At 45.5% G+C, this 20,593-nt stretch overlaps 2 protein-coding genes across 10 annotated transcripts; one reads left to right on the forward strand and one right to left on the reverse strand.

The window, feature by feature from the left end:
* Nucleotides 1-10,546: 10,546 nt before the first annotated feature.
* LOC123404055 (pentatricopeptide repeat-containing protein At2g27610) lies at nucleotides 10,547-14,586 on the reverse strand. 9 transcript variants are annotated; one of them, XM_045097979.1, is made up of 4 exons: nucleotides 11,694-14,586; nucleotides 11,311-11,403; nucleotides 11,097-11,123; nucleotides 10,547-11,034 (listed from the first exon to the last, which is right to left on the reverse strand). In XM_045097979.1, the coding sequence occupies exon 1, from the start codon at nucleotides 14,470-14,472 to the stop codon at nucleotides 11,854-11,856; it is 2,619 nt and encodes an 872-aa protein (XP_044953914.1). In that variant the 5' UTR covers nucleotides 14,473-14,586; the 3' UTR covers nucleotides 10,547-11,034; nucleotides 11,097-11,123; nucleotides 11,311-11,403; nucleotides 11,694-11,853. The 9 variants fall into 9 exon arrangements, with proteins under 9 accessions (XP_044953914.1, XP_044953913.1, XP_044953912.1 ...); XM_045097978.1 differs by having other exon boundaries at nucleotides 11,097-11,222; XM_045097977.1 differs by having other exon boundaries at nucleotides 10,547-11,222; nucleotides 11,719-14,586.
* A 69-nt stretch (nucleotides 14,587-14,655) lies between these two features.
* On the forward strand, nucleotides 14,656-17,303 carry LOC123403833 (thioredoxin-like 3-2, chloroplastic). The gene is made up of 5 exons (XM_045097748.1): nucleotides 14,656-15,009; nucleotides 16,005-16,079; nucleotides 16,171-16,237; nucleotides 16,723-16,740; nucleotides 16,824-17,303. The coding sequence occupies exons 1-5, from the start codon at nucleotides 14,678-14,680 to the stop codon at nucleotides 16,920-16,922; spliced, it is 591 nt and encodes a 196-aa protein (XP_044953683.1). The 5' UTR covers nucleotides 14,656-14,677; the 3' UTR covers nucleotides 16,923-17,303.
* Nucleotides 17,304-20,593: the final 3,290 nt, after the last annotated feature.

Here is a 20,593-nt window from a genome sequence, read left to right on the forward strand (position 1 = left end):
TATGTGAACGTTGAGTCTATCACACCCGATCATCACGTGGTGTCTCGAAACGAAGAACTGTCGCAACGGTGCACAGTCGGGGAGAACACAATTTCGTCTTGAAATTTTAGTGAGAGATCACCTCATAATGCTACCGTCGTTCTAAGCAAAATAAGGTGCATAAAAGGATTAACATCACATGCAATTCATAAGTGACATGATATGGCCATCATCACGTGCTTCTTGATCTCCATCACCAAAGCACCGGCACGATCTTCTTGTCACCGGCGCCACACCATGATCATCCATCAACGTGTTGCCATCGGGGTTGTCGTGCTACTTATGCTATTACTACTAAAGCTACATCCTAGCAAAATAGTAAACGCATCTGCAAGCACAAACGTTAGTTATAAAGACAACCCTATGGCTCCTGCCGGTTGCCGTACCATCGACGTGCAAGTCGATATTATCTATTACAACATGATCATCTCATACATCCAATATATCACATCACATCGTTGGCCATATCACATCACAAGCATACCCTGCAAAAACAAGTTAGACGTCCTCTAATTTTGTTGTTGCATGTTTTACGTGGTGACCATGGGTATCTAGTAGGATCGCATCTTACTTACGCAAACACCACAACGGAGATATATGAGTTGCTATTTAACCTCATCCAAGGACCTTCTCGGTCAAATCCGATTCAACTAAAGTTGGAGAAACCGACACTTGCCAGTCATCTTTGAGCAACTGGGTTACTCGTAGCGATGAAACCAGTCTCTCGTAAGCGTACGAGTAATGTCGGTCCAAGCCGCTTCAATCCAACAATACCGCGGAATCAAGAAAATACTAAGGAGGGCAGCAAAACGCACATCACCGCCCACAAAAACTTTTGTGTTCTACTCGAGAAGACATCTACGCATGAACCTAGCTCATGATGCCACTGTTGGGGAACGTCGCATGGGAAACAAAAATTTTCCTACGCGCACGAAGACCTATCATGGTGATGTCCATCTACGAGAGGGGATGAGTGATCTACGTACCCTTGTAGATCGAACAGCAGAAGCGTTAGAGAACGCGGTTGATGTAGTGGAACGTCCTCACGTCCCTCGATCCGCCCCGCGAACAATCCCGCGATCAGTCCCACGATCTAGTGCCGAACGGACGGCACCTCCGCGTTCAGCACACGTACAGCTCGACGATGATCTCGGCCTTCTTGATCCAGCAAGAGAGACGGAGAGGTAGAAGAGTTCTCCGGCAGCGTGACGGCGCTCCGGAGGTTGGTGATGATCTTGTCTCAGCAGGGCTCCGCCCGAGCTCCGCAGAAACGCGATCTAGAGGAAAAACTATGGAGGTATGTGGTCGGGCAGCCGTGAGAAAGTCGTCTCAAATCTGCCCTAAAAGCTCCGTATATATAGGTGGGAGGGAGGGGAGGAGGCAGCCTCAAAACCTAAAGGTTTGGCCGAAATTGGAGGTGGAGGAGTCCTACTCCAATCCTACTTGGAGTAGGATTCCACCTTCCCACTTGGAAACTCTTTCCACCTTGTGTTTTTTTCCTTCTCAAACCTTATGGGCCTTAGTGGGAACTTATTCCAGCCCACTAGGGGCTGGTTTATCTCTTCCCATAGCCCATGAGACCCCTTGGGGCGTGACACCCCTCCCGATGGTCCCCGGCACCTCTCCCGGCACTCCCGGTACACTACCGATGAGCCCGAAACTTTTCCGGTAATGCACGAAAACCTTCCGGTAACCAAATGAGGTCATCCTATATATCAATCTTCGTTTCCGGACCATTCCGGAAACCCTCGTGACGTCCGTGATCTCATCCGGGACTCCGAACAACATTCGGTAACCAACCATATAACTCAAATACGCATAAAACAACGTCGAACCTTAAGTGTGCAGACCCTGCGGGTTCGAGAACTATGTAGACATGACCCGAGAGACTCCTCGGTCAATATTCAATAGCGGGACCTGGATGCCCATATTGGATCCTACATATTCTACGAAGATCTTATCGTTTGAACCTCAGTGCCAAGGATTCGTATAATCCCGTATGTCATTCCCTTTGTCCTTCGGTATGTTACTTGTCCGAGATTCGATCGTCAGTATCCGCATACCTATTTCAATCTCGTTTACCGGCAAGTCTCTTTACTCGTTCCGTAATACAAGATCCCGCAACTTACATTAAGTTACATTGCTTGCAAGGCTTGTGTGTGATGCTGTATTACCGAGTGGGCCCCGAGATACCTCTCCGTCACACGGAGTGACAAATCCCAGTCTTGATCCATACTAACTCAACTAACACCTTCGGAGATACCTGTAGAGCATCTTTATAGTCACCCAGTTACGTTGCGACGTTTGATACACACAAAGCATTCCTCCGGTGTCAGTGAGTTATATGATCTCATGGTCATAGGAATAAATACTTGACATGCAGAAAACAGTAGCAACAAAATGACACGATCAACATGCTACGTCTATTAGTTTGGGTCTAGCCCATCACATGATTCTCCTAATGATGTGATCCCGTTATCAAGTGACAACACTTGCCTATGGCCAGGAAACCTTGACCATCTTTGATCAACGAGCTAGTCAACTAGAGGCTTACTAGGGACAATGTTTTGTCTATGTATCCACACAAGTATTGTGTTTCCAATCAATACAATTATAGCATGGATAATAAACGATTATCATGAACTAATAAATATAATAATAACTAATTTATTATTGCCTCTAGGGCATATTTCCAACACGATCAATATGGAATCAAACACCGGTAGCCGGTAACTATGGCGGCAATAACGGAAAAAAGCACCCGGCAAAAGGCTAGGCCTTCCGTTATTTACCAAGTATATATGTGCATTAATTAACATAACAGAATTTAAGATAATGATATCAAGCTCATGTTGTCACATGAGTCAAAGCACCTGCATCTAGCAACACTAACATTAGTAGCTGAGCAAAGCCTACTTAGCCATTCAAGTTTGCTAGGAAGGGATCAGTGTTTGGGATTCATGGCATATCAAGAGGCAAATATTTCAGTGGTAGGCAGAGAGCATATGACAAAGGAAATGTAATCTAGCATAACAAGTCTAGAGATGGAATCAAGGTCATATCATCTTGCCTGTGAGATCCTCAGCTTGGAATGGTTCTTGATCGTCCTGCACGTACTCTCCTGACTCCACGTATTCGTTCTCCGATCCCGGTGCTACCCAACATAAGAATATCATCCAATGAACAATAACACCTCAAGATGCAACAATCACATGATGCATGAGATGAATATGGGCATGCATCCCTATTTCTATCACTAGCACAAGCTTAAGGAGTTAAAACAAGTTCCTGGACAGAACTGCATTCTAACCTATTTTGACATGCATGAGAATGACATGATCAGATGCGTCTCGTGAAAACGATGCAAAACCATATAAAGAACATTACAATCGGAGCTACGGATCAACGGGAATCAACGAAACAAGAAATGAAGCCCTACGTGACAAAATCATCACCACACACTCAAATGGCACAAATCTGGTATTCTCAGGTTGCCAAGACATAAAACAAACCAACAAGAATGGGGTGGAGCAAGGAAGAACACCACATCATCAACTAAGCACACATAAACATCAAGATGTCAAAACTACACAATCTACCATAAACTGCATCATAGCACTTTGTGAGCTACATGCAAAGCACCTACAGCCATCCAAACATGACAAATAATATATGTGGTTGTAGCTAGCCAAGAATACTACAAGCACAAGCAAGAATCACACAAAAAGGAATTAAACACAGAAAGTTACAAGGCTGCAAACTTGCCCAAAAACATCAGTTTTTAGGGACTTAGTGAAAATTCCAGATTCTCACTTTCTGTCTATGCTCTGAAGCATTTTGACAGCAGCCAAAACAATATCTACAGGACTCCAAATGACATGAAAGTTTACAGGGAGCTAGACAAACATATCAGGTACAACTTTCTAGTTAAAAGCTAAGGCTAGATCATAATACATTGACCTGCACAACCTCATCAACAGGAGAAGAAAATATAAATAGATTCTCAGACTTCGTGAAAATCTCAGATTTTCACTAATCTGGAATTTCAGACACATGCCTACTTTGAGTGGGCATAACTTGCACATATGGAATCCTAATCATGAGATGAGACCAACAAGAGGTAGAGGGGGTCATCCTCTGCTAGCAGAACCAAGAAACAATCACAAAGGCTCACCACAACTCATGGAACCAAGCTCCAAACATAGAAGAAAATGAAAATATGTCATCTCCAGAAAATGTTCCAATGGCAAAACTGAGTTCACCAATGGATTTTTTGGGAGATTCTACCCCAAAACCATATAAAATAAGCATGCACTTGCTTGGAGCAAGTGACCACAAACTAGGAAGGAAAAACTACATAGATTCCTACATAGTGAATAGTGCAACATCTCATGTGACTATCACTAGAATAACTACTACATAGCTATGCTCATGTGCACAAGACAATAGAGACATGAGGGTTTGAACCCCATGTATGTGTTATGCACATCAACAAGCTCATCTACCCAACTATCCACACACACACAACACCATGCCCTCTCACCTATGGTCATGTGAAGGTACATAGTTTGCAAAGGTGGGAAAGTTCCACACACACACATCTTCTCCACATCACCCACAACACCTCATGCTCTTGATCAAAACACAAGCCTACACATGCTATCATAGCAATCATCACTAGAACAAGCTCACACACACAAATTATATGTGGTGAGGGGGAAACCACCCACACACATACACACACTCCACTATGCTTGCAAGCACAAGAATATACAAGCACATGCACCTACATATGCATCATCTCATGCTGCCAAACACTCACAAGGTGCACACACACACATGATACTTGCACACACATGCATCACACAACCTACACATGCTTATGCACTACCAAGCCAGCAATACTAGCATCACTTGCTGTTGGGAGCAAGCAAGAAAAAAATACCCACATGAAGAACTAACAACCCTCTTCTATCTATGCAAGCCAACAATGCAAGAACATAAGGAATGCAACAAAAAAATAAAAGTACTAGTAGGGAATCAAACCCCACGGCTCCTGGTCGCTGGCCTGCGGTGCAACCACTGTACTACTGTCATGGTTTTGACAGAGAGAGGGGAGCATAGCAGTTTACCCTCCTGCTACTGCTATTACTAACGAACAGAGAAAAGAAACCCCAAAAAAAAGGGGCGGTGCACCACCGGGGACTCGAACCCTGCACCTCTCGATGACCAATAGGAGTCTCTACCACTGCGCTACTGCATCAACATCTGACAAAGGAAGGTGCACAAACAAGGTAAACGAATACGAGGCCCTGCTCTGCCTACAGAACAGCACCGGCGACAGGGGGTCGTCGGGCTTGTCTTGCCGTGCTGCTGCTGCACCATGACAGAGATGCGAGCCCTACAACCGATCGCTACCAGGAGGAGAAGCCCCTGCGATGCCACTCCCTACCGCACACAAGCCAACAGACACACATACATCTCTGCACCTGAGGCCCTGCTACCGATCGCCACGATCAGAGAAGCTCGAAGAGAGCTAAGCCGGAACTAGGCCGAGGGAAGGAGGAAGAGTGAAGGGGGAACGTCCCTCACCTTGGGGAACAAAGGGGAGGACTGCTCGGAGGAAGAGGCGACGGAGAGGAAGCAGGACGGCGATGAAGATCTCCTGGAAGCAGAACCGAACAGGATGAAGGGGGCTTCGATCGGGTCCGCGGCGAGGGCGTCGTCCCTGCCGTCGGTGAGGAGGCACCTCGACCTCACCGAGGGCAAAAATGGAGCGCGGAGGAGTCCCCCATGCTCCTGGACATGGCTGCGGCACCGGAGGGCGACGAGGCACGACGGACGACGGCGGAGGTCTTCCCTGGACTACCTACAGGACTTACGAGAGGAGAGAGGTGGCGGCGGCGGCTGAGGAGGAAGAGGAACCCTAGGAGAGGGAGGCACGGACGTCGATATTAAATAGGGGGGGGTCCCTCGACGTTGGTGCACACGGCGCTTGCGCAGCTCTCTCTTTGATAGAGACGGAAAGGAGACAGAGAGCTGCACGCCGTCAGGTAGGAGAAGGAAGCCGCGTGGGCTCCTGGCGCACGAGAGAGAGGGAGGGATGGGCCGGCCTGTGGGAGTGAGCTCACGGATGGCGCCATATAAAAAGAAAACACTCCCTGGGCTCCTTCCATTTACAGAAAAACCACAGAGAAGAAAGAAATGCTCAGGGAAATCTACTGGGGATAAAAATACAACAAAAATGCCCCTGTGCATGGAAAAATCTATTCTATCTGAATAAAATAACAGAGAAGTATTTGGGGCAACTAAATATTTACAAAACAGCATTGTCATTGGCTGTTTTGTAACTAGTTGCACCTTTATTCTTGTTTTAAAAATGGCAAACATGCCCCTCCAATATCCAACACAAATTCTGCAACTCATAGGCATTTTAAAACAGAAAAAGAAGAAGAGTTTTCTGGAGCTAGGAATAAAAGAGAAAGGAAAGGTTTTAAAACCTATGCCATCCCAAGGTTGCTCCTACTAGCTCAAGGCACACTTCACACAAGGTCATAACTCACATCACCACATAAGATCACATGAAATCACAAGGTGCATGACCGCACGATCACAACCACCACATGAAATGATATTACCATATTGCAACAACACCTAACACATGACATGATATGATATGCATGCAAGCAAGGGAAGAAATAATGATGAACCAACACATGAAATGATAGAAGCAATAGGACTCTCTCATAACATGTCAAGGTGGTCCCACATGGAGGTTACAAAAAGGGAAAGCTTTACACTTGGGGCACTACATTTGTCCAGCAGCAGCAAGGGGTCTGTCGTAGTGCTTCTTCTTTTTTTGCTGCCCCTTACCTTAGATTTCTCTCTCCAGTGTATGATGACAGTGTGTATGATGTTTTACTTAAGCTACAGGGGTGCCACACGTATTATTAGTCCATATAACATGCCAATGGTAATGAGAGGCAACATAGCAGGTTATGGAGTAGTCTATCTTGAGAGAGGCTTGCGGTCAACCATCTTCACTGAGATCAGTTAAAACGATGACTGGAAATTAGGACACTGATATTCAGATAGCATATGTTGTGTTGCTGGCCCATACATATTACAACTAGTTATAGTGATTCAGATATGCTACAGGATTCTGTTTCTTGTAGTTATAGTGAACTTTGAATTGTGTTTGCTTGATGACATTGAAGTTGAGGTCTGTAGGAGGTTTGTTTGTAGCCATATATATATATATATATATATATATATATATATATATATATATATATATGTTGAAATTTATTTTTTCTACCATCTTATGAAAATTTTATAAGTGGTTTTCTATAGATTTATTATTCTACCATCTTATAGATTTATTATTCTACCATCTTATGAAAAATTTCAGATCTTGAGGAGCATAAGGGTAGTACTGAGCTCTTGCGTGCTATAAAAATTGAGAAGGCTAGTGGCCCGGATCTTGAGGAGCACAAGGGTAGGAAAAGGAAGCGAAGTAGACAGAGAAGCAGCGAGCATCACGGGGAACACGAAGAAATGAACAAAGTCGTCATGAAGTCGTCGACGTCCAAGAAAAAGAGAAAGGTAAAAATTATCACACTACTTTATCATGAAGGCGTTGATGTTCAAGAAATAAAGATGCAGTTTTTAATCATGACAAATTTTCTCTCCCAGGCTAGTGAAGAAAAGTGCACTAATCCAAAGAGCAAGAGAAGGCTGAATAAGGATAAGCAGCCATCACCTGGATCTTTACCCGTTGAGAAGAATAAGCAGCCATCACCTGGATCTTTACCCGTTGAGAAGAATAAGCAGCCATCACTATCCAAAAAGGTGGTAAGATCTCCAGTCGTTAACAATGTGATAGTGTCATTCTTAGCAAGAAGGGAAAAAAGGCTAAGTCACTGGCAAGCTCCCCTTCACAACCTTCACTTCTAACTCTGTCACCAAATGTAGCAAACTTTGGTTCACGCAGACCACGAAAATTAAATTCCAAAATTTGGAATGAGGTAGAACCGATATATGTTGATGGAATGCTCTCACAAGGTCGTTGCACTCATTGCAACCAAGTCTTTCCTGCCTCGAAAAAGACAGGGACAAGTGATATCCTTAAACATTTGGGGGTATGTGAGGAAAAAACTAAAATGGATGGTATGGTTGCCAAGATTCGAACTGATAGTGCAATTAATCTTGATTGGAAGTTTGACCAAGGGCGTGCACGTAGAGCACTGGCGGAGTTGATTGTGCTACATGAATTACCTTTTAATTTTGTTGAGTACCCTGGCTTTAGGTCCTTTTGTTAAGACTTTGAATCCATGGTTTGACGTGGTATCCAGGGCAACAATTAAAGAGGATTGCATTGCTTCATATGATAGGCACAAAAAAGAAATTCAAGCATTCTTTAGCAGTCTAAATTCCCGAGTATCATTAACGGGTGACATGTGACGTCAAATCAAAAACTGGGTTACTTTTGCATAACCGCCCACTATATTGATGACTCGTGGACTCTGCAAAACAAACTAATCAGATTTTGCCTCTTGGAAACCCCACACAATGCCCATAACATGTTTGACATGGTGCAAAAGAGCTTGAGAGATTGGAACATTGAAGAGAAAATCTTCAGCTTTACCCTGGACAATGCACCAGTCAATACATCAATGGTTGGCCACTTGAGAAAGAATTTGGTAGATAGGTATCTTCTCCATCATAGTGGAAAATTATTGCATGTTAGATGTGTTGCGCATATACTGAATCTTGTGGTGCAAGATGGGCTAGATGCAATGGCTTCGGTAGTTGATCGAATCAGAGAATCAGTGAAGTATGTCAAAAGTTCGCAAGGTAGAATGGAGCGATTCGATGAGATGATTGCGCAAGTGGGACTTGCTTGTAAAAACCATCCTTCGGTAGATGTGCCTACAAGATGGAATTCAACGTACCTTATGCTTGAATCGTCATTGCCATTCAGAGCAGCGTTTGAAGCCTTGAAAGAAGCCGACAAAGATTATAAATTCGCTCCTTCAACTAGTGAATGGGAGATGGTTGAAGCTATTTGCCATCTTTTGGGCACTTTCTACACAGCCACGAAGAAAGTCTCAGGTAGGACATATCCCACCTCTCACCTTTACTTCTACGAGGTCTGGAATGTGAAGCAAATAATGGAGAAAGAAGTCTTGAACGAAAATCCTACCATTATTGCTATGGTGAAAGAGATGGAGAAGAAGTGGATCAAATATTTTGAGGAGTCATTCTTAGCAAGTTGTGTGCCGGTAATTTTTGATCCAAGGTACAAATATGAATATGTTGACTTCCGATTGACTGCAACATTTGGTGATGACGCCGAGAAATATCTTACCCAAGTACAGAGTGCGATGAAGATCCTATTTGTCGAATATGCATCTGAACTTGAAAGCACTTGTGATGAAGGTGATGAGCTTGCAGAGGAGGATGAGGAGGGCACTCTTGATGATTGGGATAAGCATTTCAGGTTGAAAAGATCCCACAACTCGAATGAGTTGCAACGATATCTCGAAGAAGAGTTGTTTCCTCGTCGACAGAAGTTGGATATCTTGAAGTGGTGGGAAATCCACTCCCCAAAGTATCCGGTGCTTGCGACTATAGCGCGGGACATATTGGCAGTGTCCGCGTCTACAGTGCTCGCGGAGGCTGCATTCAGCAATGCTGGAAGGGTCATCACTGAACATAGAAGTAGTTTGAGCCCGAGTACCGTTGAGACGCTGATGTGCCTCGAGGATTGGCTTCGGTCAGCCGGTAATATGTTTTTAATTATTTTTCCATACTTTATTTAATATTATCCCTGTTGAATGTTTCATTTTGAATGCCTCTGATATTCTAGATCGCCAAAAGGTGGAACTAACAGTCGGAGACCATGGTGGTGATCAAGATGATGCTGGAACCACCTAGGTAATTTTTCCATGTTGCCTTTAATTCCCATGTACTTTATTAACTTTTGAAGGATGACTACATGTATTAATCTGTAAATTGGACTGTTTTCAGAGTTCTGGAGCAGTCAGCTGTCAGCATCAGAATGATCCAAGGCTTCTTTCAACATATATGAAGTTTCAGGGAAGTGCAGCTTCACATAATCATCATTCAAGATTTTCAGGGCAGAGCTGCACCAGCAATGTGTTTTCCCCAGATTTGCCAGTCGTTTGTGCAAGATTGCCTGATTCGGGATCTCCATTCTCATTGTCATGTCTATGTTCTTTATGTAGTGCTAAAAGCGTGATTAGCATCACTTCATTTATATGAACGCTCTATCTCCTCTACAGTTCTCAGCACAGAGCCATTTTGGAACTTCAGTGTTTTTTCTGCTCATAATACTTTCTTTTAAATGCCAACTCGTGGGATAGAAACTGGTTTTAATCTTTTTTGCACCCTCATCACCGAATAATTCTGAGGAAGATTCCTAAGTCAGGTTTCTTACTTTCATGTAGCATGCTTAGCTACTGGGTTACCTTCATCACCTCTCTGGCGCCAGGCAGCATCCCGTTTCATGCATTATAGAATACAGAGTACATATTTGCTTACCACGCTATCTCTATGGATTAGTGCTGATTTCCAGTTTCCTTCCTATGCAATTACATAATACATTTAAAAAGTGAGAACCCACTTGATCCCACTTAACCCACTTAAATTTTAGTGGATTGTTGGCTATAACCCACCAAAACGTGTTGGAATTAAGTGGGATGTGGAGGGACCCCGCTATTAGTCCCACCTGCAGCCTGAACGTCCACACAGGACACACATGACGACCTGGCAACCCGCATAAGAACACACACACGTCGCCAAGGAGAGAACACCGTTGAGGCTGCAACCCGGTGTCATCGTCATCACACCTACACAAGAACGACTCTGACTGCACCATCGACGACCATCAATATAGCCCTCACCGCAAGCAAACGCCGAGGCCCACGCCAACCACTGACAAAATTTGAATTGCCAATGTACAATGGTGACCTGTCCCACACCCATAGATATAAGAGGGGATCATTAGTTCACAAAAAAGTTTGGTCACGCACCCGTTTGGCAAAAGGTAGGCAACAATCCTGAAAAAAAATCCACAGGCCACACCAAACGTTGTAGTTAGAACCACTCCCAAATGGTGGTCAAATTGCTTTGAGTATTACGAAAATTGGTATGGTCTGCTGGGATTTGCAAATAAATAATGGTATAAGTTCATGTGCATAATCATGTTGAACAAACGGAAACAAATAATAGGAATTATTTAGTTACCTGGTCAATAAATGATGAGTCCATAACAGAGACAAAAATCAGATATGCACCGGGATGAACAAGATCATATACTACGTCGGCTGCTGCACTCGCCTAAAGAAAAGGATGACCAGCGGGGTTCAGTCCAAATGCAACAATGGATCATTATTTAATTTTTAAAAAAATTGTGGTATTCTTCCTTTTAAATAGTCAATGGCTCAGTATAGGCTTCAAGATTTAGATGCCCAAAGCCGGTAGAAACACAAACACGTATGCTTAGCTTCCTTTTTGTGTTTTATATCATCTAAACCGTCAGTGTAAGATCCACGTTCCATATGACTCATGTTGCTCTTTCAAAAACAACAACTAGAGGAAACTGTATGAGGACTCATGTATAATCTTACCTGCAAAAAGGCACAGAACCACTACCTGTAGGCTTGTAACTTTGTATAACTGCTTCAGACAACACATACTCATCAACTCCAGAGCCTACTTGCAGGTCACATTGTTTGTGGATGGCATTGCCAGTCTGCTGTATGAACTGTCAGTTTGTTCTGCTCTACATCACCAGAAATCACCACAAGAGCAGGCACCAGATTTGAAGTGGTGGAACCTGCTGCAGTCTCGCATGATGATCTCCCTGTCCTCAACTGCCGACACCATCTTCATTACCGCATGGCAGTCGCCACACACCCGTAGGTTTTTTACGATCTGAAGGGGTGTCCCTGGTGGAGTAGCTATCAGACCGAAGGCAAGAGCCAGCCGCTCGCTGTGCGTAACCAGCATGGCTTCCTTCTGCTCCTCCGCCATGTCATGGAGCACGAAGCTCGTGTTTGGACAGTAACCATTCCGCTTCAACCTCGCTGTCATCGCCTCGAGCTTGGCATATATCTGGTCAGACAGAGGATGCGATTTGTCGGAGGCTATGAAGGAATGCACTTTGTTCTTGATCTGAATCCAGCTGGATCCAGCTTCTTTCTTCACCTTTTTAGAGTCCATGAGCTTCCTCACTTCATCCCTCTCTTTCCACTTCCCTGCGGCTGCATAGATGTTGGAGAGCAGCACGTATGTGGCCGAATCGAGCGGCTCAAGCAATAGCAGCTTCTCTGCAGCCAGCTTCCCAAGCTCGACATTCTTGTGAACTCTACATGCACCTAGCAGTGTGCGCCATACCATCGCACCTGCTGAGAACGGCATACCTCCAATAAGGTTCATCGTTTCATCCAACTTGCCCGCACGGCTGTAGAGATCCACCATGCACGCATAATGCTCCATGGTGGGACTGATGTTGTGGTCTCTAACCATGGAATCAAAGTATCTCTGGCCTTCTTGTACAAGGCCGGCATGAGTGCATCCTATGATAACCGCAAGGAATGTGACGCCATCCATCTCGACACCCGCGGCTTCCATCTGCTGAAACGTATCAATGGCCTCCTTGCTGTAACCGTGCTGCGCATAACCTGATAGCATTGAATTCCATGACACCAAGTCTCTCTCTGTCTGCCTCTCAAAGACGCTTCGAGCGCTGTCGATGCTCCCTTTTCTCGCATACATGCTGACAAGTGCGCTACCCACGCAGACAGCGTCCTGGTATCTGTATTTGATCGAAACAGCGTGGAACTGCCTGCCCTGGTCGACACCGGCGGTCGGACCAGCACATGCATCGATGACACTGGAGATGGTGAACTCGTTTGGCTTCATACCTTGCATGGACATCTTGATGAACACATTTGTGGCACCATCACAGTCGCCAGCTTGGGAATAGCATGACAGCATTGCAGACCACGCGACGACATCCTTCTGGTCAATGGTTTTAAATATAGAGAGGGCTTCTTCAGTGCTGCCAAGCTTTGAGTATGAGGAAAGAAGTGCAGTTCCAACAGATGGTGCATGCTGGTAGTTGGTTTTGATGATCTGGGCATGAATCTGGGGAGGCAAGATGGGCAGTGATGTTGTGAGCATTGTCGAGTAGGTAAACTCATTTGGCTTGACATTGTCTTCTCTCATTCTGCTAAAGAGTGAGGCAGCAAGAGGAATATCACCGTTCTGAATACACCCGCCTATCATAGCAGTCCATGAGACGATACTCTGCGATCCTGGCATCAGCAAGAATATGTTGAAAGCATCATCCAGTTCGCCGCATTTGCTGTAGGCATCCATAATGGCTGTCATGACATTGCCATCTGAACTGAACCCCTGTTTTAGCACACAGCTGTGGAGCTGTCGTGCAAGGGCCAGCTGTTTGAGGTTTGCACATAGCTTGATCACCGTCGAGTAGGTCGACTGTGACAGCTTCGCCATGCTTGATCTTGAGTCATGGAAGAGCTGCAGGGCTTCCACTTCACAACCATTCAACAGAAGGCCAGCCATCAACGTGTTCCACGACACCATGTCCCTGTTCTCCATCCCACAGAACACAGCCTTGGCTTCTTCAACCAGCCCACACTTCGAGTACATGTTCATCAGGGAATTGCACACGAACACGGTCGAGCGGCATCCAAACTTGACCGTCTGAGCATGTAAGCGCCACCCGAGATCAAGCGCGCCCTGGCTCGCCGCCGCGGAGAGGGCGCTAGTGAACGTGAACGGGTTAGGCCATATCCCCTCGGCGCGCATCCTGAAGAAGAGTGACATGGCTTCCAAGTGCGCGCCTCCCTGGGCGTAACCGGCAAGCAACGACGTCCACGTGCCAACGTTCCTCTGCGGCATTTCCTCGAACACCAGCCTACCGTCCTCCACGCCGCCGCACTTCGTGTACGCGTCGACGAGTGCCGTGCCGACGCCGACATCGGCCCGGTCGAGCCCGCACTTGACGCACAGGCAGTGCAGCTGCTCCCCGACGGCCCTGCAGCCGCCCGGCATCGCCCCGCACGCCTTGAGGGCGCAGGACAGCATGGCTCCGTCGACACGTTCGCCGTGGCGTCGCGCGGCCGAGAAATGCCCCAGCGCCTCCCGCCCCATCCCTCGCCGCGCGCAGTCGACTAGGGCGGCGCGGCTGGAGCCGGGGTCGGTCCCCGCCGTGGAGTCCCGGCCGGGCATTCCGTCGAACGCCCCGCGGGCGCTCCGGGTGTCCGGGCGGGCGTCGCCATCCTCCTCCAGATGGGCCGACGAGGCGCGCGTGGACAGCCTCTGTCGGGCCGCGAAGGCCCGGGGGAGAGCCGGGAGCGCCGTCCTCAGCGCCATGCTACCTCGCTTCGTCGCCGGAGTCCATGGCTGGCGACGCCGCGCGTGGCGGTGGGGAATGGGAGACTGGGAGTGAGGAGAGTCGGGGCTAGACCGCTAGACCAGACCAGTCAGTCGGTTTGACTTCGGCTCGAGGTGCCTGGGCCAATAGCAGTTGGTGCGACCGGACCCAGGCCCAGGCCCAGACCGGACGAGCCCAAACAGAATGGCAACCACCTCCGCCCACGCAGCGGCGCCCGGCGGCGGGGACGCGGCGGCGCCGTGCCGGGGCGCCCGTCTCAGGCCACGGCCTCCCCCGCACCGCCTCGCGTTCCTCTCCAGGGCGCCCGCTCGGCGGGCCTCGATCTCGCTGCCTCCGGGGCTTCGGCGTGCGGGTCTGGCGGCCGCCGCCGCGGAGGGGAGGACGGGGACGGGGATGGAGGAGGAGGAGGAGGAGGGGCCGGCGTGGGTCGAGCTGGAGCCGATCGGCGGCGAGGATCAGCTGGACCGGGCCCTCGCCGAGGCCCAGCAGCGCGGCGTCCCCATCGTCGTGCTCTGGTAACCACCTGCCTCCTACCCATGGCTTCCCTCTGAATTCTAACTAGGTTTCGAAACAGCAGTGGTGACACTAAACTAGCTGCCGATTAGCATAGGATGAAATGGGTTATCAACTTATCATGGATCATGCTTCGGCTAACCTTGATTAGGCTTCAATGCTTCATGGTTGTGTGGCCTTATGGGGGTTAGAAATCTTGCATCTTCGATGAGATGGGGCTCATCTAGTTATCCTGTGTACGGCTCTTGGTAGCTCGGTGCGTTGTCCTTCAACCGGCGTTGGGCGAAACGTGCTCCCCCGGTGTTTTGCGCGAAATGATCAGTTCTGAGTGGTGATTGAAGAATTCACCTTCAGTTTCACCCCCAAAGCATGCTGTCCTGTGCGCGATCCTTCTAGTAACTTGTTTTGGTACCGGCGCCTAAACTATGCCCGGTGCCTAGTGGACTCAAATCTTGGTGGCTGTGTGATGCAGAGTTGAAGCCTCACTCCACTGAAACGCGACGATAAGCAGCTCCACCTGCCCATTCCATTTTGCTGTTGTTGTAGCCAGTAGTTGGATTCAGTGCTTCTGCTTCTGGTTGATATTTTTAGGCTGATCGGCAGGTTGCTTACCTGTACTGCTTTTACCACATAAATACACTAGTATAATTACTATAAGGTGTTTCCTCATATATACTCTTGTCGGGAAGTACTAAAATACTAATGTTTGGTTTATCACCTTCTTACATCAGTTTCGACGGTAGACTCTTTACACACTAAACACTACTCCATACTATGTAAATGGATTGCCATTTGCCAGATGTATTTCAAGTATTCCCTCCGTCCCAAAATATGCATCTTAAACTTAGTATAATTTTGTACTAGAGCTAGTACAAAGTTGAGACAGTTATTTTGGGACAGAGGAAGTAGTTGTCTGCCATAGTGAGAACTGTCCAAATCCTCCCAAGGTGTCTTACAATCTGGATTGAGAATAAATACCAGCATTTCCAATATGTAGGACGGCGAGTTGGTGCAGGAAATGCATATATCTGAAGCCTAAGCTGGAGAAGTTGGCAGCAGAATACTATCCGAGGTTAGAGCTTTGGTCGCCATGTTGACAAAGTACTGCACCTCTGCAGTTTCTGTTGACAAACTGATGATCTATGTCATGATCTGCTCTGCAGAATCCGATTTTACTGTGTCGACGTCAATGCTGTTCCACAGAAGCTCGTGAATCGTGCAGGTGTAACGGTAAGTATTTGCCATGTATTGAGTTGGTTCTGCAGTGCTTGTCGCTCATTAACAAACCATGATCTCAGAACCTTTTGTTGACGCTCAAGTGTGTTTTCTTGTTAGCGTGCAGTCCAAACCCGTTTACATTTTTTGTATCTTTTGTTGGAACTTCTCAACCTTCTTTCTTGGTCTCTGTTCCCTATTTTGGAGGAAATTGTTCCTCTGTTGGCCCTGGAAACTTTGCTTTCAGTTGCCGGCTTCCTGCAACTTGTACCTACTACCCAAGCGTTTCTTTCTTAGCCTTATGCCCATATCCTCTAGCTTTGGTAACAACAAACCATACCAACGATGGCCCCATTATGCGTTTGGCTTCATCGTTATCTTGTCCTGCAACAATTAAATACACATTGGCCTATATTGGGATCTCAAGTGGATATATTTATCTAAGCGCTAATGCCTTCTTTTGTCCAATCTATGCGATCCTTTATGCGGGACTCAAGCAGAAGATGCCTTCCATACAGGTACAAGTAAAGCTTGTTTCTTTCTTTATGGTCTCCATCTCGGCGTTGTGTATCCTGAGGCCGCTGTTTCTTGTCCTGTAAAGATGTGGAGCAGCTCCCAGAAGCAGGCCGAGGTGATCGGCGGGCACGAATCGTGGATGGTGATCGAGGACGTTCGGAGGATGGTCGAGCAGGAGGAATGAATGATTCCAACGCAGCGATGGTTCCCGTGACAATACTTGCCTTTCACCGCGGTAAAGTGGAGAAAACAAGATAAGAAGCGGAATGGAGAAAACAAGATCGAGACTGAGCTATATATGTCCAGTTTTGTATAATCATTCATCGTGCACGGACGCCTAGGGCTCTTGCAGAAAGGAGGGCTTCACTTGTTGGGGTCCTCCCTAGGATTTAGAGTATTGTTCGCGGTGGCTGCATTCTTGTGAATGATGCCCTTGATGTATCTACTATTTTCAGTTTTGGGGATCGAAAGGCTTTCCATTATTAGTCATCATGTAGCAATAAAATATCCAGTCAATGACCTTGCAGAGAATTAGAATACATGCTGGGTGCTTTGGTACCAATTATTCCATGGTGTCCACTTTGAACTACTTGCACAGATGGATAAGCAGAATATAAATAAACCAAGGCTTTTATTTGTTAGTTTTTTTTAATTTACTGGTTTGTTCAGGATTAGCATACAATTATGTCTCTCTCTTGGCCTGAATCAGTCAAAACACAAGAGTGTGCTTGCTAATTAGAGAGGGATAGGATGAGTATTTTAATTTGCAACTGGTGGCAGCAGCAGGCTCCCTTGTACTGCCACTGAGCTCAATTAGTCCAACCATGGATGCTTTAATATTGGGTTAGGTGCCCATGGATATCTGTTCATACCTTTTTTTTTCTTAAAAAAAATGGTTGTATCCATTACAATATTTTTTTCCCAACCACAAACAGTAGCTGGCTGTTTTCTCTGCCTCTAATATTTCTTAATATGATTGCAGCCTGAGCACCTTCTTGTGTCTGGCAAATGTTTTCTTAAAGGAAGAGAAATTACCCACTATCTTTCTTTACACCCTGTAATTCAGGATGGATGACAAGAACAGACCCCAGAAGGATTGTCTGTTGGTTTGACTTTTATTTTGACTATAATACTACTCCCTCCGTTCCTAAATATAAGACCTTTTAGACATTAAACTATGGACTACATACGGAGCAAAATGAGTGAATCTATACTCTAAAATGTGTCAATATACATCTGTATGTAGTTCATAGTGAAATCTCTAAAAGGTCTTATATTTAGGGGGCGTTTGTTTCCAGGGACTTTTTGGTGTAGAGACTAAAAAAAGTCCCAAAAAGTCTCATGTGAAACAAACAGGAGGGACTTTTAGTGACTAAAAGGGGTTATTTGGGACTATTTGAAGAAGTCCCTATGGGAGGGTCTTTTTGGAACTTTTTTGGCACTTTTTCCAACAATGTCCCTATTTTTAGCATGTCATTTAATAACTACTATTACATTACTAAGTGTAACATGGTCTTTTTACATGCTATTTAATGACCTCTAGTCCGTATTTAGTCCCTGGAAACAAACGGGTAGGGACTAGAGACTTTTAAGTTAGGACTAAAAAAAGTCCCGGGACTTCTGAAACAAACAGGGCCTTAGGAACGGAGGGAGTAGTATCTTGGAAGGCCATGATTTTTTCTTCATCGGGTCCCACCTGTCAGTGGCAGCCCCAACAACAGGAAGGATATGGATAGGCCACGGATCCTGGTGCGCAGTCAGCCCACGAGATTTCTGTTTCGAGCATGAGATATCTGATGAGGAGCAGTTCGTTACGAGTGCGCTGTGAGATTCGTGCGGGGTTCCAGTCGGACGGTGGAGGTGGACCCAAGAGGCGGCCAGATGGGTCCCCTGGCCGGGAACACGCACAAAAATCTCACACGTCCCTCTCGCTGCCTCATTGGTCCACGCGGCAGCCGCTTTTACATATTTCCACACATCACAGAAATTTGTGGATCTCCCTCGAGAAAAAAAAAATGTAGGAAAGGTTACAGTCTGCATATCTTCTGGTTCTACCGAATGAACTTTTGAGGACAGCGATTTTTCATACAGCTTTTGACGGAGACAGAGAGGAGCAGCTCTCTCTACTTTCAACTGTCAAGTGAGACTTCATTTCAATTTTCCTGTACTTTCCCCGTGTAGCGCTACATGATAGTATTTTTCTTCGGAATTGCTCTGCGTACGACCTGATAGTTACGATTCACGTCCGACGTTTTGATCCCACGATTACCATTGATGCATACATCTGATCCAAGGGTGGCTGAGCAGTGTCGTACAAAAGTCGTAAGAAAAATATCGTACGCATAGCACTGTTCATTTTTCTTTGTATTGGCATCCTTTTTCTAGGGGAAGTAGCCATAAGGCATGTGCCAATGCATAGTCTCTTATCACGTTATCATAGAAGCATTAATAATTTAAGATACAACCATTCCAAAGCATGCTTCTTCTGAGTTGTATCCACATTTAATAATTTAGGATAATGCATGCATATGATTGGTCTAGAATCATTTTTTGCTTATGGCCACGTGCAAGGGTTGTATGTTAGCTAAGGCTATTCCCAATGCTCCACCTTGTACAGGTGCTAAGACTGTCACATAGGCAAAAAAATTGATGTGACAAGCTAATTAATAGGAGAGAGATGAGTGTGGTGACCCAGGAAGAAACAATGTTAAGTGCGTGAACCTAGGTAAAACAATTAAATAAAAGAAATGCATCAATGCATGCACAATTTTAGTTGCAAAAGCATTAAATAAGGAGGCTTAGCTACAATAAGGCTGGTTGTAATGCAGAGTATCATATACTAGTATCATACATGATACTAGTCTATGATACTACACCCGTAATGCATAGTATCATATGTTAGTATCATAGAATAGGTAATTTATTGACATGCAAGACACAAAGTAGCACAACATTTAATATGATACGGTATCATGATATGATATTCAACCCTCTCTTTCTTCATTTAATTATATGACACATCATCAAAGTTGTCTAGTTGGCATGCATGATACTAGTTATGATACTCCCATTACGACCAGCCTAAGCTAAGCAACTATGCATTGAGGGCTTTAGTTGCTAAACTATTTAATGTGCTTAGCACCTCATCTTAGCACCAATGCATTGGAAGTGGCCTAAGATACAACCGCACTCCTTTTCTTCATTAACTAATATGTCATATCAGCAAAATGCCTATGAAACCGTGCTAAAAACTAGCATTAGCACCGGCCTAAGGCTGGTTGTAATGAAGAGTATCATATATTAGTATCATGCATATGATACTAGTGTATGATAGTACATCTGTAATACATAGTATCATACTTCCTCCATCCGATGAAGAATATATGTTCGGCTTTAAAATTTATCAATAAAAGAGTGTACTTTTATCTCCCCAATGCATTTTAAAGTAGAAAAATTGATTTCTCTCTCATCACACGGTAATCAAGATCAATAGCATTATACACACTTGCACCTTTTCAATGCATATTTTACTCCACTTCATAATTTGTCCTAAAATGTCTATATATACACTTTTCACGGGATGGAGGGAGTATGTTAGAGCAAGGACAATAGTAGAGTTGGTAAGCTCATGCCATGTCACGTATAGCTTATCTTACAGCTAACATGTACAATAATTGGTTAGAACTTAGAAGAGTGTACTATTTATTTATTATATGGTCCACCTTTCATTCTCATAAAGTGCCTAGGATCACGTGCTAGAGGTGGCTCTTAACTAAGAGCCCGCTTACCTTCTTTGTCCTCTTCTCTCTCCTCCAACTAAGCAAAAATATACTACTTTATTCCCTATAGCTAGCT

Source organism: Hordeum vulgare, chromosome 6H (genome assembly GCF_904849725.1).
Source record: "Hordeum vulgare subsp. vulgare chromosome 6H, MorexV3_pseudomolecules_assembly, whole genome shotgun sequence".
Classification (NCBI taxonomy): domain Eukaryota; kingdom Viridiplantae; phylum Streptophyta; class Magnoliopsida; order Poales; family Poaceae; genus Hordeum; species Hordeum vulgare.

What these genes read in the sequence shown, in the direction of transcription:
- LOC123404055 (XM_045097982.1), bottom strand. Translation starts at nt 14,472, where the DNA reads ATGGCGCTGAGGACGGCGCTCCCGGCTCTCCCCCGGGCCTTCGCGGCC.
- LOC123403833 (XM_045097748.1), top strand. Translation starts at nt 14,678, where the DNA reads ATGGCAACCACCTCCGCCCACGCAGCGGCGCCCGGCGGCGGGGACGCG. An exon ending in GTCCCCATCGTCGTGCTCTG is followed by an intron (nt 15,010 to 16,004) that starts GTAACCACCTGC and finishes TCCAATATGTAG; the next exon opens with GACGGCGAGTTGGTGCAGGA. An exon ending in GCAGCAGAATACTATCCGAG is followed by an intron (nt 16,080 to 16,170) that starts GTTAGAGCTTTG and finishes TCTGCTCTGCAG; the next exon opens with AATCCGATTTTACTGTGTCG.